At 38.4% G+C, this 21,830-nt stretch overlaps 1 protein-coding gene across 2 annotated transcripts in view; it reads left to right on the top strand.

Moving 5' to 3' along the window:
• The first annotated feature begins 273 nt into the window (after positions 1-273).
• Positions 274-21,830, top strand: part of Tgfbr1 (transforming growth factor beta receptor 1) — a 53,076-nt gene continuing 31,519 nt past the window's right edge. For both annotated transcript variants that reach the window (XM_028770218.1, XM_028770217.1), the window contains exon 1: positions 274-358. In XM_028770218.1, coding sequence (XP_028626051.1) covers positions 274-358 — 85 coding nt within the window. The remainder of the gene's footprint in view (positions 359-21,830) is intronic.

Below are 21,830 nucleotides of genomic sequence, written 5' to 3'. Positions count from 1 at the left end.
TTAGAGGCAGAAGCCCACGGCCGCTCATTGGCAGCCCAAGGGCCCCGCGGGCGGGGCTCTCGGCTGGGTCCCTCTAGGGCGCTCGCGGGCGGCGGGGGAGGCGGGGTCGGCGGGAGCCGGGCAGCCAATGGGCGTGCGCCCCTCGAGCAGTTACAAAGGGCCGGAGCGAGGCCGCGGCGGCGGCGGGGAGGTGGGGCGAGGAGAGAGGCGAGGCTTGCTGAGGAGAAGCTGCGGCCGGGGCCGGGCCGGGCCACAAACAGTGGCGGCGGGACCATGGAGGCGGCGGCCGCTGCTCCACGTCGCCGGCAGCTTCTCATCATGTTGGTTGCGGCGGCGGCGCTGCTCCCGGGAGCGAAGGGTGAGTGGCGGGCGGGTGGTTGCGGGGCGCGCGGGCCGGGCCCGGCCTCTGGCTTGCTCCAGCTCTTTCTCAAACATGGCGCGGGGCCGGGGGCGCAGGTGGCGGCTCCGGGCCGGCCGGGCTTTCCTGACCCGGCAGGCGCCACGCGAGCCGGGGCGGGGAGGAGAGGCGGGGCGGAGGCGGTGTCGAGCGCGGGTGGCCGAGCGCCGAGCGACGGTCGGCCCTCTTGGGCTCTTGGGGGCAGCGGTTAGCGAGCCTGCCGAGGTCGGGGACTGCCCTCAGGGGTGCGAGGCCAGCCCGGACCGTGGTCCCCTGATTCCACTTCTTAAGTGCGCCCCGGCCTGAGGCTGTTGGGGTGTGGGCGGGCTCCGGCGTGGAGGCGCTTTGGGGCTCGGCGCGTGGAGGGCTCCTCCGAGGGTCTAAAAGGGCGCCGTGGGCAGAGACCCCGGGTGGGCCGCACTGCCATTGAGTGTCGACGCCCGCCTAGGGCGACTTTTCTTCCACCGGGGGCTTTGTGTGAGAAGCAGGCGCGAAGATGCGCGGAATGTTCTCCCTTCGTGAGTCTGGGAAGAGTTCAGAGTCCAGTAACCAGAAGGTTGCAGATTGTCTTGCTAGTAGAAACTTGAACGTTTGCTCAGTCTGCAGATTTGGGAACGTTTGAATGAGAATGATTCTGTAGAATTGATCAAATGCTTCCTTTTCTCGAAGGGATTATTGCTTTGGGTATATCGTTTCCTTAAGCAGTAGTTTTAAAATCAGAGCTCTGTGTAGCTGGGTTTTGAAGGGAAATGTGTGGTTTTCCAAAACATTAAAGCCGGTCGTGATACTGGTTGTCACCCCTGAAGGGAAGATTGAAAAACTTTGTCAGGAACCGATTGAAATAGGAGAAAGGAAAATAATGAGGCTCAGCATTAGCAACTAAAATACAATGAAAATACGTTTCTGTTGTTGAAATTGGATAGCAACATTTTAAAAAGCAAAACAACCCCAAACAAAAGTCTCTCCAGACTGTGGATGCCAACTGTTATTAAACTTAATAGTTACTATTTATTGCGAGTTGATTATAATGCAGATGTAAAAGGCACAGTATCGAAACCCTCGGGGCTACCAGGATTTGTCCTGTATATTGACATGAAAACTGAGGTGCAAGAGATTAAGTTCTTAGTAAGTGCAGAAATTAGGATTTGTACTTAGGCCTTTCAGGGTTCAAAATCGGTGCACCTGCTACACCAAAGTATCACAGCTCATTTAAAGAACAGCTGATATTTGATACTTATAACTTAGCCATCAGTTTCTTGGTTTACTTAAACATTCTCTTCACACAGGTCTACGTTAGAAGATTCAATGGGTTTTTGACATTGACTTAGGAAGGAAATAACTAACAGTGGACAAAGTGGGAGAATTGTTATAATTATGTATCAATTGTAAGTGACCATATCTCTACAGTTATTTGGATAAAGTAATTAATTCATTTTTACCTAAAACAAAGCAGGACACGGTCATGCATTTAGCAGTATTGACGTGGATGCTGAGAAGGTTGGTCCATGTCCTGGAGGACTTTATAGCCTACTTAGGCAATAGTGAATACAAAACTAGCCTAGATGCTTTTATTACTCAAAACCTAGACTTCATAAACTTTCCCCATTTGTCACCCTCTTTTCTCAAAAGATTATATGTGGGCATTGAGAAATGTAGAAAGTAGGAATATAAATCAAATGTACTGATCATAAGATCATAAATAAAATTATTTTAAAACAATTTATTGGTACATACAGTTTTACCATTTATTAAAGATTAAAGCATATTTTCATAGCAACGAGATGGGTGTATTTATTTTTACTTAAAGAATTAAATCATCCAGTGCCAGCGACTCCACATAATTACATATGTTTAGGTCCATTTCAGAAATTGTTGGAAATTCTTTCTTAATCACAAGATGAAATTTAGTTCATAATTTTTAAAATAAAATTTAAGTCAAACAGCAGTTTTTAAAGTTAGACATTCTAACACAATACAATGGATCAAGGATATATCACTTTGATATTCATGAGGAATGAAAGTCTTTTCTGTAGTTAACTATATGTTTTTGGAAGAATAGAAAACTTTGTATATTCAATAAAAACATTACAACTCATAAAATAGTAGTCTGGACTGTGTTAGCACTGACTAGCATGGCAGCATGTGTGTTTAGAACCAAGGCTACAGTGAAGTTACATCTTACAACACAAGCATGCATGGCCAGAAACACCTCAGATTCATTACTCATTTGATTTTGAATTAATTTTGGGTTGTTATACATTCAGAAGTCCTTTGCTGTTGCCAGATTCTCGTATGACCCAGCACCTCTACGTGGATTTAGGACTCAGTTTAAGAAGCTATGGCCTGCCCAGCACTGTGGCTCATGCCTTTAATCTCAGCACTCAGCAGATTCTGATCTACATAGTGAGTTCTAGAACATCCAGAACTATGTAATAATATAGAGGCCTTATCTCAACCCTACTCCCAACCCCCCAAAAAGAAGAAGCTAGGACTAGATAAGTTCACCTTGTCTCATTGAGTTTGGTTGATGTTTCCAGTGTAGCCTTTTATACATTCTGAAGAAGTGCACGTCTTGTCTTTTTAATTTAGCTTCTCTTAAAACTTGAAGTTTCTCTTTACTGTCTGAATATTATTTATATTTCTCAGCTAGCTTCTGTTTTCTCCAATATGGATTTTTGTAGGGAAATTGGTTCCTTATCTCTGGACAAGTATAAAATATTACTCGTTTATATTTGTATCATGTGTTAGAATGCTGTTTGCTGCCTGCAATTTCAGGACTTTCTTGGAAAAACATGCCTAACATCCTCTTTCCTCCCAGTTATCTTTGCTGCCAGTTAACCCCTCAGTCTACATGTTTTTTGTAGTTTTCTGTCATGGAGGATTTTGTATAAACAGATGCCAAACTATGCTGGGTTGTCCAGTGAGGTTTGAAGATTTCCCATGTGAGGCTAAGAATTAGGATTGTTCCACTGGAAAGATGTCTCAGGACTGCAAACTCTGAGTTCTGGTGATAGCTGCTTTCCCACTAGTTCCTGACTCTTCCGTCTTTGCTGCATGCTTCATTTTATCTCTTATGGGAATTTGAGGACAGAACTTCTCAGACCTGACATTCATTTGGCTGTCTTTGAACTCCATCTCTTGGAAGTGTATAGCATTAAAAGTTTATGTTATCCATTGTTACCATTCTGCATTGTTAACTAACTGTATTTGAGTTTGTATTGAGTATTCAGGGGTGAATTATGCTTTTATGTCCTCAGAACCTACTATTGTGTCTTATATTCTATTCTACATAAATGTGAGTTGATTAAGTGAATTCTGTGTGAGCAGTTCTATTTATGTACAGATTATGCTATATTGATTTAGAATTATATATGTATATATATAATTTGAGAAAGTTGCATGATGTGGCAAACAAAACAGTTATTTTGTATACTTCATGAGACTTTAGAAGTTAGATGAGAAAAGTATATGTATTTAAATTTGAAGTTGCAAATTCATTTCATTTTAACAATGAATAGGACTTTTATATAACCACTGCTCACTAGGCTGCTTATGCTTTGATTGTTTAGATACCTTTTCTGATTGGCTAGTGCCCTTGTAGTGCCTGTTGTTAAGTATTTTTTGAAGAGGCATATTAGTGTTTTGATGGGGAAGTGGTATATAGACTGGGGTCACTGGAGAGCTTCCTGGACTCATTCTGACTAAATGATTTTGAATGGTCTCTACAATTTAGATAGTCAGAGAGGACGACGATTCCATGATTTTTAAAGTTCTTGTCTTTATGTTTCCAATAACCTCATGGCAAGCCAAATGATTCTGTACTTTAGTCTATACTGTGTGTTTGGATCATTAACTTGTACTATCTTTCCCCCAGTCCTAAGAACCCTGTAATATGTGCCTAGAAATGAGACAGAATGGTAATGTGAGTAGGTGAGGTCAAGGAGAATAACATAAGGGGATGCTCTGGAGCGCTGCCCTCTTCAGTGGTGCAAATCATAGGTGTGTCATTTCAGTTTACCATAGAGAATCCTGAGAGGAATTGAATTTCTCAGGGCTCCACTGCACCAAACTGAGAAAGGAAGGAACTTTGATTTCCTAATTTCAGATCTCTCTGTCATGTACTGTACTTTAAAAGTAAAGGTCTTGAAGATGAAGGAGGAACTGAATTAGTGGTGATTTCCTTAAGTGAAATTGGTCTTGATGAGCAGAATTTAAGAAAAGTGAGTTTTTGCAGGAAGGAGGGAGGATGATTAGAGATACATGTCCCAGGGAAAAGTCACTTTTGAAAAATTTGTTCATTAAACGACTTGGTATTTAGTACTTACTGATTGATTGAGAGAAGTGGGCTGACAGTAGTTTTGGATTTATCTTAGTTAACTAAGGTGTAGTTGGATTAAATATAACTATGGGGGTGCAGTGAACATGTTTCAAACTGTAGCAAATTGTGAGCCCTTTGCTGCTCTTTTCTTGTCATAGCTTACATAATGCAATGTTTTCTGAACAGATGGACTGTGGTTTAATGTCATGTGATTGGGACACATTCTTACTTCCTGCTTCTGGAATTAAGGGCAGATACTTGCATGTTTCTCAGGGATGTTTTTGCTTTCCCTTATAAAACTGGCTCTAGGAAATGTTTGGAGTATTGTCAAGTGTATAGTAAGCTTGACCTGACCTAACTGTAGTATTTAGGGCAACATTGAAGGCCCCCCCACCCATTTTTGAGAAAGGGTCTTATGTAGCCAAGCTAGCATCGAATTTAGTTAAGAATGACCTTGAACTTCTGATCATACTGCTTCTACTTCCCTGAGTGCTGGGATAACAAGCCTGTACTGCACAGATTGATTTATTTAGTTACTTATTTTGGGGGCAGTATTTAGGATTGAACCCAGAGTTGGTTTTGTTTGTTTTTTAACATGCTAAGCAAATGCCTGGCCCACTGAACCACATTCCTAGCACTGAATGCCTCTCTGAACTTAATGTCATTTTCATAATGACACATCTGAACACCTTCCATAAGAAATAAAATTTGTTTTGCTGAAGTAGGTCCATTTTTTAACTGTAGGTTAGCCTTCAGTTCAGACACTGTAGGTTGCTCTAATGACTACTTCACTGTGAATTTGTAATTGGTTGACTTATCAATTTTTTTGTTTTTCCTTACATCCATTTTTTAGATACCAATTAAGCTGATTATATGAGCCCAATTTTATTGACCTGATATGGTCTTTTATAAAGCTGCTCCCCCATTTGGCAAACTGAAAGCAAGACATGCAAAATTAATTTCTACCTTAAATACCAATAACTTGCAGACTATACAGATAGGCTGCATTAACATTCATTAGTAGAATATATTACAAGAGTGTGCCAGACACTTACTTACCTTGTCTCATTTAACCTAGTAACCAACTTTGGATGCTAGTTAGATAGTAGCATACAAAAGGAACAAATTCTTGTGTGCACACTGATTAATTCAAAAAAGAGACGGTAGTGCTGCAAATTGAACCCACAACCTGAACTTCCTGGGCAAGCCTTCTATCCTGAGATCCCTGAGCCCACAAAATGACTCCACTTGTTCTAGGTCTGGACAACTAGTGCTCAGAAGATAACTGTGGATTTTGACAACATGGATCCATTTCAGTGCTCATTAACATTGGTCAAAAATACTAAGGTTTTGTGTTTGACTTTCCAGTAATAAAGGCTTTTATAACAGTAAGATTCTACTTCAGTTAAAACAGCTATAGATTAACAATAGTCCAACTACTGAGACTCAAATGTTACCATCAACCCCTTCTGTCTGGGTAGACAGAGCTGACAGGAGTTTGCTTAGATTGGTACCTCGTTTGTTTATGAGGATGTACAAATGAGGTTTCCATTTGACAGTCAAGGAAAGTCATATTGTTAATGAATGACGAAGCTTGCATTTGAAGTGCCTATATATTGTGCTACTTTTATATTCAGTGAGTTACTTCAACAGCAAATCCTTCCATGAAAATATGAATCAAACTTTTTATTTTTTATTTTTCTACTTTAAAAGATATTTATTTGTATCAGTGTGGGTGTAAATTGTGTGCCTGTGTGTAGAAGTGCCTGTGTATATGCAGAGACCAGAAGGGTGCATCGGGTGACCTTCTCTGTCACTCTCTTCCTATTCCTTTGAGGCAGAATCTTTTCCTGAACCTGGGACTCATATTTTCTCAACTAGGTGGGAAGCCAGTAAACTCCAGAAATCCCTGTTTCCCAGTTTTTCTTCTTTGTACCAAGCTACCCTAACTACTGAGTCATCTCTTCATACTCCCCCCCCCCCCCCACACACACAACACACCTTTTAAAAATAGTTTTGAGACTTGGTCTTGCTGTAGAGCCTATGCTGGTTACTGTGTAGTTCCAGGCTTTCCTGGGGCTCGAGGCCTTCTTTCTGCCTTAGTTATTTGTGTGCTAGGATTACAGGCATGTACCACCATGCCTTGCTGCTTCAGCTTGTCTTAATTGCAGTTTGGTTCTGCAGTTGCAATTAACTCAGTGTGTAATCTTAAAGTTGTATTTTTAGGTAATTTGAGAATCATTTATGAGCCCAATGATAGTTGATCACTTTATTTATATTAATTTGTATAGCCCATAGCAAACTCTTGCTTTAAAAAATAAGTACAGAAGTGAAAACAACTGAAATTTTGGGTTAGAGAAAAGAAAAGCAAACAAAATAGAGCTGTCAGCCATCATTAAAATGGATGTTTTTTGCATTCCTGAGCATTACAAAATACTCCTTTTTTCAATTATTTTAAGTGTGTGTGTGTATGTGCATGTGGGTGCGCACAGGTGCATGGCTCTGTATATTCACATGCAGATGTCAGGTGTCTTCCTCTGTTGCTTTCTACCTTTTTTTAAAAGGTCTCTTTGACAGAACCTAGAGTTTGATATTTCTGCTAGACTGGCTGCTAGTGAAAATTCAGGAAGGACTCCACCTGTCTCTGCATCCCAACCCTACAGTAAGTGCTGGGGTTACAGATGTGTACAGCTATGTTCAGTTTTCTCTGTGGGTGCTGGGAGGTCTTAATTCACCTTGTGCACAGCAAGCACTTTACTAATGGAGTCCTCTGCCATTCCCTGAAAATGCTCTAACCATTGTGTTTAGAAGTTTATCAGTGCTAATAAAAGTCTTTACACTTTACAGCTTGAAGAAGAATTTTTCTTAGCAAATATTTGATAATGATATTAAGATGGGAAATACAGGAAACGTAGATGACAGGTTCTCATTTAGAAAGTACAGTTCTGAGAAACAGACTCAGGTATAGCAGCCACAGCAGTAGTTGCAGAGGCGATAGAGCTTTAATGCCACCCTGCCCTGCAATGGGGTATAGAGGACTGAAAGAGAAGCGGTCCGGATAGGGGAAGACGGCACTTCTGGAAAGGACCATGATAAAGTTTTAAGAATTTTAAGTGAAGTAGAGTTTTGTCATATTTGGGTTGGGTGGGTAAGAGAGATTATGGAAATTGAACTGGCAGTTTTACTGTGGGAAAAGAACGTTGAACTACCGCAGAGGCAGTGGAACAGGACAGTGTCTAGGGAGACTTTGTAACTGGTTTGATGATACTGGGAATGGAGCAGAGGAGGAGCTCTGTGACATTTCAGCCTAATCAGAATTATTCTTTCTCTGTTCCTGAATGGCCTCCTCTCACACCTCTCAGAAGTCACTCTGATGTCCCTTTTTCTCATTGAAGCTTGTTCTGATCTGTTTTACAAATTGTTATATTCTTCTACTTTTTCTTTCTGTAATAATTCCTTTCCAAATATTTTATTTACTTATGTAAATACTATATATACATATTTCACTTCTTCTCTTTTCTACTAGGAGGTAAACTAAGTGGCAGAAGGTCTTAGCAGTAAAAAGTAGAGTGTAGAAGTCAAGACAGACTCCATGAAAAAAGACTGACTGAGGTCTTGGCCCCTGAAAATGTCTTCTATAAGGAATCTGGAAAGAGAAAGATTGAAGAGAGATGAATTCTGACTTGAGTAGGTTGAATTAGGTAAAGGTGGCCAAGAGCAGTTAGTTGTTCAGTGGGGAATGAAGAAAAATGCCTTACCACTATTTTCCTTTCCTTCTGCTCTCTTTTTTTTGGCTCCTGGTAGTCTGAAAAGCCTCCTTAAGAGGTGTCGTAATCCTGAAGTCCTAGCTTGGATCTGGATCCTGCTTAGTTCAGTGTTCCTCACTCCTGTGTTGGAGGATCTTAATTTGTATATTTCCCATTTGAGTAACAAAAGATATGTGCTGTGCGTTCAGAATGTGATCTTTTGGTTATACTGAACTAAATAAAAATATTCAGTCTATTTAAGAATTTGCTTTAGTTCATGGCTGACATAGAAGACAGGAAGCTCCCTGTTTGGAACTTAGGTTTCCACCACTGGTCCCAGATCGCTGATATTACAGAAATCTTTCTTGATGTTTCCTGATCCCTGTCCTGTTAAATGTTTTTGTTGTTAGTTTGTTTGTTTGTTCTCCTGCTACTCTTCTGTTTCATAAATCAAACACTGGTGCTGTGTATCTCTGGACTGTTTCATCTTCTATTTGAATTTCTCTAACTGAAGTCTGTTTTCCTTCCAATTCTGAAGATAGTGTCCCAGAAAATTAGTAGTATTTTTGTTTCTAAGAGTAGATAAACAAAACCTGGTATACTTGTCTATAATTATCTTTTAATAGGTGTGTTTCATTGGGGAACATTTTTCAAATGTTAAATGCTGACTCCCATGGCCATTGTGAAGATAGTAACACAGCAGTGTATATAACCAGCCTCATATGAGCCTGACATAGTAGGTATTCAGTAAATTATTACATATTTAAGTAAGTGCAGAAACAGTTGATACATTGAAGCAAATTTCAGCACAAGACACAAAAGAACTTTTTTAGAAGTAGCTGTCAAAATATACCTGTCACTGCAAAGAATGCAGGCAGAATGTGCAGGCAGGGCTGAAAAGCTACAGGAGAAATTTCTTGCATTATAAGGAAGGTTGGAGTTGATTATGTCTATGCTGTTTCTCCTGGAAAATTTTGTATATTTAGGTGTAACTCAAACTTTCTTGTTTACTATTTTTAGCTAATATACCAGCTAAACCCCAGTAGGATTCATAGTTTGAAGATGAGCATTATCTTCATGAGGCCGGAAATATGGCTCAGCAGCTAAGAGGACCAAGAGTTTCAGAGGACCAAGAGTTTGGTTCCTAGCACCCACATCAGGTGGCTTACTATCACTTGTAAGTAGTTTCAGAGGCTCCTATTCCCTCTTCTGGCCTCTGAAGGCACCTGTACACACACACGCACACACACGCACACACACACACATAAAGTTTTTTTCACAAAGATAAAATAAAATCTTTTTGGAGTACTATCTTCTTGTAACTTCCTTATTGTATGAGAATAGTTGACTTAGTGATTGTCTTGTACCCTGGTTATTCTTCAGAAGAGGATTTAGCTTGGAATAAAATGAGACCCGAATGACTGGGAAAGATAATGAGGAAACAACACAGGGCAGTTATCTGTACTGTAGCTGAGAAAGGCTTTGCATTTGAGCGTGTAGTTGGCACTTAATTTTCTAGCAGCAAAGGCAGATGAAGCTGAAGCTCCTGTTGCTTATCATTAAGAATTCATGAACAGCCCTCTCCCTCCATCCCACTCCACCCAAGCAGTAAGATTACAGTACTCAAAGAATTTCCAAGGGATAAAGTTACTGCTGGACTTGACATTTCTGATTTCTTGTTCTGAGGCTCAGTCTTCAACACTTTTCTAGGATTCAGTTTAGAACCTACTGACACCATCTTTCCCTATTTAAGGCTCTGATCCAAATGTGGACTTATGAATGCCTAATACCAGTGGGACAGCTGATGTAAAGCTGGGACATTTGATTAAGCTTTGCTAGAGGCTAGAGGATAACGGTTAGAAAACAACGTGAAACTATTTGAGCTGGCTTATAAGGACATTTTCCTAATGTTCTTAAATTGGCCAGTATCCATCTAGCAGACATCATCAAAGAATGGTCACCAAAGATGAACAGAACCAGACATGTTTTTCTTCTAACAGTTCCAGCTAGGCCAGATGCTGAAAGTGTCTTTGCTTTGTGCTTCCTGTTTGAAAAGTGATTTCTGGGTAATCAGTATTAAAAATGATTATTTTAGGAGAGATGACATGTACCCAGAGTATGGTCTTTTGTTTACCAGTTTTATAGTAACCCTGAGATATGCACATTAGCTTGAGGAGTATTCTCTATTTGATGCATTCTGAAATCTTCCTGCTTCTTAGCAGAATCTGTCTTCATGTAAGCACCCTGGGAATGAATGATGGTGTTTTTTTACTCTTCACAATTTACAAGGATATTGTTCCCTTTTAAATTTTATGTATGTAACTATTTGTTTGTCATCTATCCTTTATTGATTGATTGATTGATTGTAGTTGTTGGCTACTTTAAGTCCTTGTCAGAGTTTCCTTGATTTCACCAACAGGACAAACCTTATTTTTGATTACTTGCTTTAGGATAACTGTTCTATTTAGATTTCTTAGGTGTGGACCTCACTGGTTGCATAATGGTGTATTTATAGTTCTAGGACACCTTGTACAGGCATCCTGTTACATTTCTACAATATAAGATCTTTAAATATGTATTGAAATTCAAATAGATCCTGTGACAAAAGCAAAAATGAAAAGCTTTTCTACTAGAAGCTAGGACTAACAGACATAGTTGAGAGCACTGAGCATGGAGGATGTAGCCAGGCCTACTCAGAATATAGAAACAAAAGAACAGCAACTGTGGCTTTTCATTTGTTTGTGTGTGTGTGTGTGTGTATGTGTGTGTGTGTGTATTTTTTGCTTGATTTATTCATTTCCAAATTGAACTGTAATGTGCTCTAATTGAGTCTCTTTGTTTAGCACATGGCTGTTGATTTGAGTATTCTCCAATTGAGAAACTGACATTTTAATTTTGTTATTCAGTGTGCAACAGATTTAAATAAAACATCAAGATGGTCTATTGTAGATTTCCTTCAACAGTAATTATATATAATTATTTTTACCAAAATAAACAAGTTAAAATAGTTTTAGTTATTTTATGTAATTTTATATTTGGAAAAAAATTACAAATCAGGGGCCAATTTGCTTGTGTTCCTCAGTTAGGAAAGATATTCTGATTGCAAGCTTCACACAGGTTCACAAAACAGGTCCTGGTACTGACAAATGACTAGAGACAAAGCGTGGTGTGGTGGATTTCTTTCTTCTTTCTGTACTATTAATTGAACCTAGGGCCTCACTCATACAGGCAGGTCCTCTACAGTGAGCTTCATCTAGCCCCAGCTAAGATACATCTACTCTTAGCCCTTTTTAAAGGCTGTTTTGTTGTTGTTTGTTTGTTTCTTTAACTTTGGTAAAAAAACAGGGTCTTATTCAGCTGCCCAGCCTGGCTTTGAACTTGTGGTCCTGCTATTTCAATCTTTCAACTAGCTGGAACCTATAAGCCACCAGGTCTGGCTTATGGATTGCTTTCTTATGAAGAAATACTTTTCCCCCCTTCTATTATTTTGCTTTCTTTGTTCTATTTCTTGTCTTTATTGTTTATTGTGCTCTCACACTCAGTGAATACTATTGTCTCTTCCATGGTATTTATTTATTAAACAAACAAGGCCAATTAAATGGTTTAGTTAGATCTCATCTGTCACTTCACCTTTTTTGAGACAGGGTCTTACTGTGTAGCCCCAGTCAGTCTGCAACTCATTATATAGACCAGGCTGGCCTTGAACTCACAGAGATCTACCTGCCTAGGCCTCTTGAGTGCTGGGATAGAGTCAAATTCAGCTTGCCTTTATTTTATGATGGGAAATGGAAAGAAGGAATGAGGTTGGTGGGGAGGGAGTAGGCATCAGGCAGAAATATCAGAATTAGGGGTGCATTGCAAACAGTGTGCCCTGAGGTAAAAGTCTACCTAAGCAGCTGGATGCTTTTAGCTTGGAGTCCATGGAACTGGGAAAACAAGTCTCACAGAACAGATTGTAACTGCCGTTTCTTTTGTAACGGCCGTCAGGTTCTGCTACTTTGTAAAGGCCGGCTGGTTCTGCTCCGGTCCGCAGGTCAGGGTCTAGCAAGAGAGAGAGTGGGGACGGAGGAAGGGGGAAAAAGGGGCGAGAGACGCAAAAGATAGATACAAGACAGAGTCCGGTGGAGTCTCTTCTTTATTCTCCTCTCTTCTTCTATATTCTCACTCCTTCAGTCTCCTGACACCTCCCACCTTCTACCTTCTACCTCTCTTCTTCCATCTACCTCTTCCCTTCTTACACATAGAAAGGAAATCCTGGGTATTTATACCCTTTACCACGTGACTTGCCCTCGTGGACAAGCTCAACTGAAGCCACTACGTCACATGCCTTGTAGCCATGGATACCAGGAGCCCCTTGCAGCTGGGGGCACTAAACAGTGTAACAAGATGTTTATCAGAGTGTGCTGAGCTATTGCAGGCTGTTGAAACAAGTCTCTTGTCAGGGTATATGGCTCGAGATGGCTGTAAAGATGATAGCCGCTTTCGGCTAAGAGTCGGCTCCCAACAACAGATGGGTGTAATCACCTATGGCCTATGTGTCCTAAAGCATAGCTAGAGCTTAGTAATTGTTGACTTGTATATAACTGTCACAATTTTGTAAGAAGAATCTTCTATGCTGTATCTTTACTTCTTCAAGTGATACCAAGGCCTTCATTTCTCTGACCCTAGCAGGTCTTTGTGTCTCCACTGCTATAGGCTTTCTTTAATAACCACTTGTTAGCAGCAGTTGGAAGCCTGTCATAATCTTACTGCCAAGTTTCTTGACATCTAGATTTCTGGATCTGAAAACTTCCTCTCATCCAAGAGTAAACCTAAACTATACACATAGTTTAGGCTTAAGGGGCAAGTGTGTTCTTCAAAGGAGTTCAGTTACCATGAAGTGGTTGCTTCCTTACCCTAATAGAGGCCATGATTCAGTGGTTAAGAGTACAGAACCTGTAAGCCAGCCCCAATTCAATGTTGTCCTTATAAGAGTTGCCTTGGTCATGTTCTTAGCAGTAAAGCCCTAAGTTATGTGGCTTAGTTTGTTATGTTCTTGTATGAGGAGCTGTAGCTGCTTGTTTTTACACTTTGTTTGCTGAGGGAGATGAACATTTCAGATGTGAGAAGGCAGGTGTAACTACTATGTGTTGTCATTTACTGAATTTTCAAGCTTTCTAACTACCATCTGTTTTTGCTAGGTTCAATAGCATTTTCATTGCAAATAAACGGGAGTTAAGTAAAGCTAAAATCAATCAAGGGTAGAATGGATTTGCTTCAGTAGAGCAGGGACTACGAATTGTTGATTATTGGAAGTGCTATTTTTTTATATTAAAAGTCTTGGAGAATTACTTAACACTATAAATTGTACATATGTACCTTAAAAAAATCTAATTATACAGGGCAAATTTAAGCCCATGAATGCTTGATAAATCTGAAAGGTTATTTTCTTTTTGATGAATTTCTTAGATTCTATTAATGCACGAAGAGGACTGCAGATCTACCTGCTTTCCCCACCCCAAGAAATCTTTAAAAATGCTGTCAAGATAACATAATAAATAAAAGGCAAATCTGATAACAAGAAAAGGTAGCTAAAATAAGATTAATGCCAGGCAAAGGAACAGTCAAGCTGCACAGCCTTAGGTAAGAGATGTTTTATGTTAAGAGATACCATTCCCTATGATGCATTATTAATCTTTATATAGCTAGTAAGATATGTATATATGACTAAAACTGTTAAAATATAAGACACATAAAACAATTGTAGATTAAGAAAAGCAGGATTCAAATTAGAAAATAAAGAGTTAATGAATTCCAATTTTGCAATCATAAATAGCATTCTTTCAGAATACTACTGGATTTTCCAGGAAGTTTACCATTCAGAGATCTACAAAGAACACTCCTATTATAAATTAACCGTAACCAAAAATAAATAAATAAAAGCCAAATAAATGTGTTTACTTGGAAATTTTATGTTTTCTCAATAATCCTTTGGTTAAGGGAAATTTAGTTACAGAAATCTAGAAATGAATGCGTACCCTCCATATCAAAACTGGTAGTTCTGATAAAGTAATGCCTAATGGAAAATTAGAAGGCAAGAAGTTTGAAGATCAATCTGGATAGAACACTTTGTTAATGCAAAGAAAGCAGAAGTGCAGGAAAAAAAGAGATTTGATCAATAAGCTACTAAATTGTTATGTTAAACATTAAAATAGATATTTGGTAAATTTTAAAAATATTAAATGAATATAGAAAAAAGATAGAAAGGAGAATGGGATGGATAGATAGATAGATAGATATAAACATTAATTTATTTTTATTTTATATGCATTGGTGTTTTGCCTATATGTATGTCTATATGGGAGGATGTCAGATCTTGGACTTACAGACAGTTTTGAGCCACCATTTGAGTGTTGGGAATTGAACCCATGTACTCTTGAAGAGTAGTCAGTGCTCTTAACCACTGAGCCATCCATCCCCCAATATATTTTAACTTTAGTTCTTTCTAAGGTTGGTACATTTTATTTATTTACTTTAAATTTTTTATTGATTCTTTGTAAGTACATGTACTCCAGTCCTGCTAATCTCCCTGTCCCCTCATATCTGCCCTTCACTCTTGCAATTTACCACACAAAATAAAATACACATATACACACACACCACCACCACCACCAACAACAACAACACCTTGATTTCCAGAGAGAAAACATAGTGCCCTTCATCTTATGCATCAGTGTTCAGTCAGAAACACTGTAGGTTTTCTCATTATTTTTGTTCTTTTTTTTTCTAAAATAAATATGAATTTATTGATGTAGCACTTAGGACTTTTCTGTATTGTCATCTGTAAAATAATGGACTAGAATCAGTGTAAACATTTCATGGCTAGCAAGTTCTGGTATGAACTTATTAGTCGAGTGTTTTATATAAAGGTACTCCCAGAACCTATTGTGAATTTGGGTTGTAAACAAAGCTGTATTTCCTGTAGATACCCTCTGTGCTTCCACAGTAAAGTTCTTTTGCCAGCTTGGTTCAGATGTTACTAAAAAGTTCCACAAATGGCAAGATAATAACTCTTGTGAATACCCATTGCTTTTGTGCCTACAGTTTATATTGTGCTCTTTGTTAGTATTGTCTCTTAGAGATGTTTGAAGATAAGTTTTAATTATTTCTGTAGCTTCTAAAATGAGTAGCACCATGAAGTAGATGTTCTAAAGAATATTTTTGAATGATTGTGTACCAAATTTGGATTATTAAGTGCTTTGAGCACTGTGCTGATATTTGACATCCAACTCTACACTTAACTCTCAGATCTTCTGTAATTAGTACTGTTACAGAGCATAAGTTGAGCATAAGTCAAAATAAATTAATGACTCTTTTAGATTTACTTTGTGGCTGTCTGGTAGAGTTAGGATTCAGTGTAAGTCTTCTGTGTCTGATTTCTGTATGCTCAATAATTATGTTCTTATAAAGCCAATTAATCAAATTGAAATCTGCTAAGTAAAAGTGTTTAGGAGACAATAAGAAATTTAGATATTGTTTCTTCACTTACCATCAGAAACTGAAGTTTCCTGTTTCTTCTTAGGCTTGAATGCAGTGCTGGGTACACCAGCCTGCTTTATGCATACCCAGACTCAGAAGTGTAGAAAAAAACTAATAAGAACTTGGCAGAACTGTCATTATGCCACATGGAGCTTTACTTTCTGTTCTCGTCCTGCAGTTAATAACATGACTATTTTAACATGATCGTTTCCTGTCCTCAAACATGCTGGTAAAATCAGTCTTCTGTGTCTGACTGTCTTGTACTTGAGGTTCTCATTGCACTGTCATTCACGCAGGTTTCTCAGTCATAAATACGGGTGAACATGTATGTGTGTACATTTTTGTTCTCATCTCCTTAGACTAAATTCTATAGGATGACATGAATGGATTAAAAGATAACTGTTTAAAGGCTGTGTGCGTCGCCTGCGCAACTTACTTTGCAGAATGAACAAAAGTTTGAAATTGGAATCAAGTAACTACTTCTAAAGGAGAATATGCTGATGTATAGTTGTGAAGGAAGTATTGAGAAAAGGATGGAACATAGAGAAGCATCTTAATTTTTTTTCAGCATAATTAGGTAGATATTATACACTTATTCTTTTGGAAGTTCATATGTCTTTCAAATGTATATATGGTAAAGTTTTCTTCTATTCATCTTCTAGTCACCCAGTTCTTTCCTTGGAAGCTGATGTTACTTATTTCTTCCTTTGAATCTATTTAGTGTGTGTGTGTGTGTGTGTGTGTGTGTGTGTGTGTGTGACATGTATGCCACTGGTAGAAAGTTGTCTGTTGAGTGAGGGGTTTATTTCCATGGCCAGAGTAACTTTCTGTTCCTACTTTAATTTTTTGATTCTGTGAGAGTTTATATTCAGATGACTAATATGTTGTCACTTACTAATACAGTTCATTCTTCGAGAGCTGTTGTCAAATTTCCCAAACCTGATAAGTAGATCTTTATCTGGCACTAGTATAATTTATCTCATTTTGAACTTAAAGGAAGACCATTGGATTACTCCCTTCTAGTGTCTCCTCTTGTAATTGGATAGCCTGTTCTTTCTTAGTGCTCCTTTCTCTGTTACCAAGTAATACTGTGTTAGCTAATTTCATGAGGCCTTGAGGAAAATAAGTCTTATAGAAAAACAAATGGTTGAGAATTCTGTAATGAGATGTGACTTAAAATTATAAATAAGTCTTAAGTTATTTGAAAGTGGTAGAAGTAAATGGAATTTTTCTGGGAAAGCTAGATTTTTATTTAAAATCCCTACACTTGGAAGTAAAATATTTTGTAGACCAGAGATTTTATTTTACATTTGTATGAATGCTTTTTTGCCAAGCTCCCTTGCTACAGGGTGACCCTAAGGGGGTTGATTGGAAGAAGATTTAGAGCCATAAAGAATAGCCCAAAAGGAGCTGGAGAGATGGTTCAGGGTTAAGAGCACTGGCTGCTCTTCCAGAGGTCCGAGTTCAAGTCTCAGCAACCACATGGTGGCTCATAACCATCTGTAGTTGAATTGAATGCCCTCTTTTGGTGTTTCAGCAACAACATGCTCATATACTTAAATAAATGAACCTTAAAAATAAAAAGAAAGAAGAAAAGCCCAGAAGTTGGGTATGGTGCTTTAATCCAGTACTTGGAATCTCTGTCACTTCATGGCCAGCCAGAGCTACATGGCAAGACCCTGTCTCAAACAAAGAACAACTCAAGGCCTGGTCAGCCCTGTAGTTTCATCTGTACTAAAAACAGTATATTGAAAGGAGGAAGAGAATCTTCCTGGGATGCTGTACTTAGAGGTAGAAGATAGGGGAAGGAGAAAGGAGGGGAAATGTCTGCTGTGAGCAGGGAGATTGTGTTGAGAATGGTGAGGGAAAAGTAGCTAGCTCAGAAGAATTGGAGTAGAGGAATAGGTGGAAAGAAGGGGCTGACTTTAGTGCCTCAAAGGATTTGTCAGGTGTGGATAGGATTTATCACCCTCACACTATACAATAAAGAAAGATACCCAAGGGGACTGCTTTCTTTATTTGAGTTACTTCATGCGACACATTAGGAGTTTGATATCTGATAATCTTTCATATCACATCAAGGTCTGAAAACTCTTGACTTACTCTGGAATATTTGAAAACCTCACTAGAAGTAATTATATTCTTGATAACAGTCTGACTAATTTTTTTGAACATACTATTTTTCTTTAAGTGTGGAATCGAAGTGAAATCTATGTACAGACATTTTAATAACCATCAAAATTATAACAGTTGCAGGAAAGCAATCAGTGCACATAATTAATGTGATGATTTAATGAACAGATGGTAATCTGTGGTCATCCCTGTAAGCAAGGGTGCAGTGAAAACAGTGAACTGGACTACCACTCTATGGGTAGAAAGAAAGGTTGATTGGGAAATTAGAAACTTCTATGGCTATCTCTCTTGGGGATTGCTGGATGAGCCTGAAATTAAGAGTAGTAGCAAGGTTTGCAGGTCAGAAGAGCCAGGAGCTATCCTGGGAACTTTGATTTGTATTAGGTATGTGCTAATAAGGAGATTGTGGCTGTGGGGCAGATAAAGGAAATAATAGTTCTTCCTGACAAACAGATCTGCTTCAGAAGTCTGAGGAATTTTGATTGGTTTTTGTGTATATTTTAGCAATTCTTCTGTTTCAGACTGAGTGGTCATTTATGACATTGTCAGTGACGCTGCCATTTTGTGGGACCCATTTAGTTAGAATATTCATTCTGTTTTACCTTTTCTGTCTAAGAGGTTGGACTATGATAGTGTGTGTCCTGTTTCCTCCTCCCCATTGTTATTTTTATAACTTTGTGAAGTATATCTAGATTTCAGAATGTTGAAAGTTCAAGGAAATACACTCCTTAGAATTAAACCTTTACATAATCCCAGAGATTAGGGGATAGAAACCAGGTTGGACAGTATAGTAGGAAGGTGCTAAACATTGAGTTTGGTTTTTTATCTTTGCAACTAATAACAAAATATTAGGCTAAGGTTCTAAATGTGAAGCTGTCTAGTTGAGCCACAGTTGAGTTTTGTGGGTGTGTGTGTGTGTGTGTGTGTGTGTTTATGCACATGCCAGAGGTCAATATTGGGTATCCTCTTCAATTGTTTTTCACCTTTCTTTGAGATAAGGTCTCTCATTGAACTTGAAGTACACTAGTTTGGCAACACTGACTAGCCTGCAAGCCCCAGAGATTTTCATGCTCCTCCTCTTCCTCCTCCTCTTCCTCTTCCTCTTCCTCCTCTTCTTCCTCTTTTTCCTCCTCCTCTTCCTCCTCCTCCTCCTCCTCAAGTGTTAGGATTGCAGGCATGTGCCACCATACCAAGCTTTTACATGGGTACTGGAAATCTGAACTCATTTGTGTTCATGATTATCCAGAGGAAATTCATATCCATCTGTGTGACCTATGTAGAATAATTGCTGCTAATCATTATGGGTCTCTTAACTTGATTTCTTTATAAATGATAGAACTGAGTTACAATCTTTGAGTTTTATAAAGTTCTATCAATCTAGGATTCTTCAGTGTAAATTTAAGTGCATCATTTGGAAAATATATTTTTTTGTATTGATAAATGGAGTTGCTCTTAACATGTTTTTTTTATTCACGTATGTGTTAGCCTGCAGTGTCTGACTTGATGTTATTAAGATGAGCTAGGTTGGAAATGGAATTATGCTGATTTTGTTGTTAAACCATTGTGGTTAGTCTTGAACCATTATTGAATTTGATTATCTTAGAGTCTTTGGGATTCAACAACTAAAGATGAAATCCGGCCACTGAGGAAAACCTTTCACATCTTTACTGATACAGCACGTTCTATACGTTCTCCAAGTTCTGACTTGCATATGCTGTAAAGGTTTTCTTCCTATTTTCTATTTCATGATGTACCTCATAGTCTCAGTAGAACAGTCCAACCTAGAGGAGTAGACAGCAAGAAATAAAAAATATCAAAGCAGAAATTAATGAAATAGAGATTAAATGAGCACTGCATATAGTCTGTTGAAGAGCTGGGTCTTTTGTTTGTTTGTTTTCAATTAACTATTTATTTGCATTCCAGCCATTGCCCCCTCCCCTCAAAAGCTGGTTTTTACAAACTTGTAGCCAAACTAAATAAAAGAAGTAATGATCAGGGCTAGAAAGATGGCTCAGTGGTTAAGAGCACTGACTGCTCTTCCAGAGGTCCTAAGTTCAATTCCCAGCACACACATGGTGGCTCACAACCATCTGTAATGAGATCTGATGCCCTCTGGTGTGTCTGAAGACAACTACAGTGTACTCATATAAATAAAATAAATAATCTTTTAAAAAAGACGCAGTGATCCAAATTAATAAAATTAGAGATGTAAAAGGGAGTATTATCCAGTGAAATCCAGAGGCTTACTAGGGGATACTTTTGAAAAATATATGCTCTAAAAATCTAGAAGAAATGGATATATGTTCATTGACATAGGGCCTGCAAAATTAAAAGGATATAAACAACTTAAAAGACCCATAATAAGCAATAAGATTGAAGTAGCAATAAAGTCTCAATAAAGAAGTCCAAGACTAGACAGTCAGTATCAAACTCTAGCAGACCTCTAAAGAAGAGCTAATACCAATGCTTCTCAAACTTTTCCATAAGATAGAAATGGAAGGAACCTCAGCACACCCATTCTACGAAGCCAGTATCACTCTTGATACTAACACTGGACATGGATATAACCAATAAAAGAAAGTTATAGATTGATTTCTCTGATGAATATATGAAAAAAACTTGGATAAATTCTTACAGACCCAAATTAAGAATACATTAAGATCATATACCATGAATAAGTTGACTTTTTTCCAGGAATGCAATATTAGTTTAGCCTATGGAAATCAGTAAATATAATACATAGATATAAGGACAGAAATCACATGATCTTTTCAATAGATACAGAAAAGGCCTTCCCTAGAATTCAGTATCCCTTCTTGATAGTGGCCTTGAAGAAACTGTAAGTAGGAGCATACCAGAATATAACAACGGCTATATAATAAAGACTATAGGCATATCCTCTAAAATCAGGAGCAAGAGTGTCGACTGTCTCTGCCCTTTTCAATATAGTGCTTGGAGTCTTAGCTAGAGCAGTAATACAAAAGAAAGGGGAAATAAGTAGGAAAAGATGTCGAACTAACTTTTTATACCATATGATCTTTTATTTTAAAATACCCTGTAAATTCCACCAAGACCCGATAAACACTTAACCAAGCAACAGGATGCAAAATCAACATACAAAAACAAGACAGTATCTATTCTACATATCCATAACAATCATGTTGAAAAAGAAATCCAGGAAGAGGTTCCATTCATAGTATCTTTAACAAACAAAAACCACATAAGAATAAACCTAACTAGAGAGACAGAAGATTCAGAATAAAGAAAAGGAGAAAGACATCCCACACTAACCCATTAACAGAATTAATGTTGTGAAAATGACAATTTAACCAAAAGTAATGTACAAATTCAGAACAATCTCTATCAAGTGGTAGTCTCCCAATGGCATTTTTTTCTACATCTATAAAAAATCTTTTTCATGTAGAAGCACAGAAGATTCCCAAATATTAAAAGCAGTCCTTAGCAGAAATAGTAGTGCTGGAGATATCAGTGTCTGATGCAAAATATTGTGCAGCCATAATAGCAGGCTATATAGTACTGACAGGATCATGGGATGAGACCCTGTAGTAGAATAAGAGGACACAAGTAGCACTTGTAAACAAAGGTTTACAAATATGAAAAAACTTTAACAAGTGACACCTATAAAATCAGTTCAGACTAGAGATTGTAACTCCTGAAACTGTTAGAGGAAAACCAGTAAAATACTTCAAGATACAGA

The sequence above is a fragment of the Grammomys surdaster genome, unplaced genomic scaffold (genome assembly GCF_004785775.1).
Source record: "Grammomys surdaster isolate TR1022 unplaced genomic scaffold, NIH_TR_1.0 199, whole genome shotgun sequence".
NCBI lineage: Eukaryota > Metazoa > Chordata > Mammalia > Rodentia > Muridae > Grammomys > Grammomys surdaster.
This window is presented reverse-complemented; position numbering and strand designations above follow the sequence as displayed.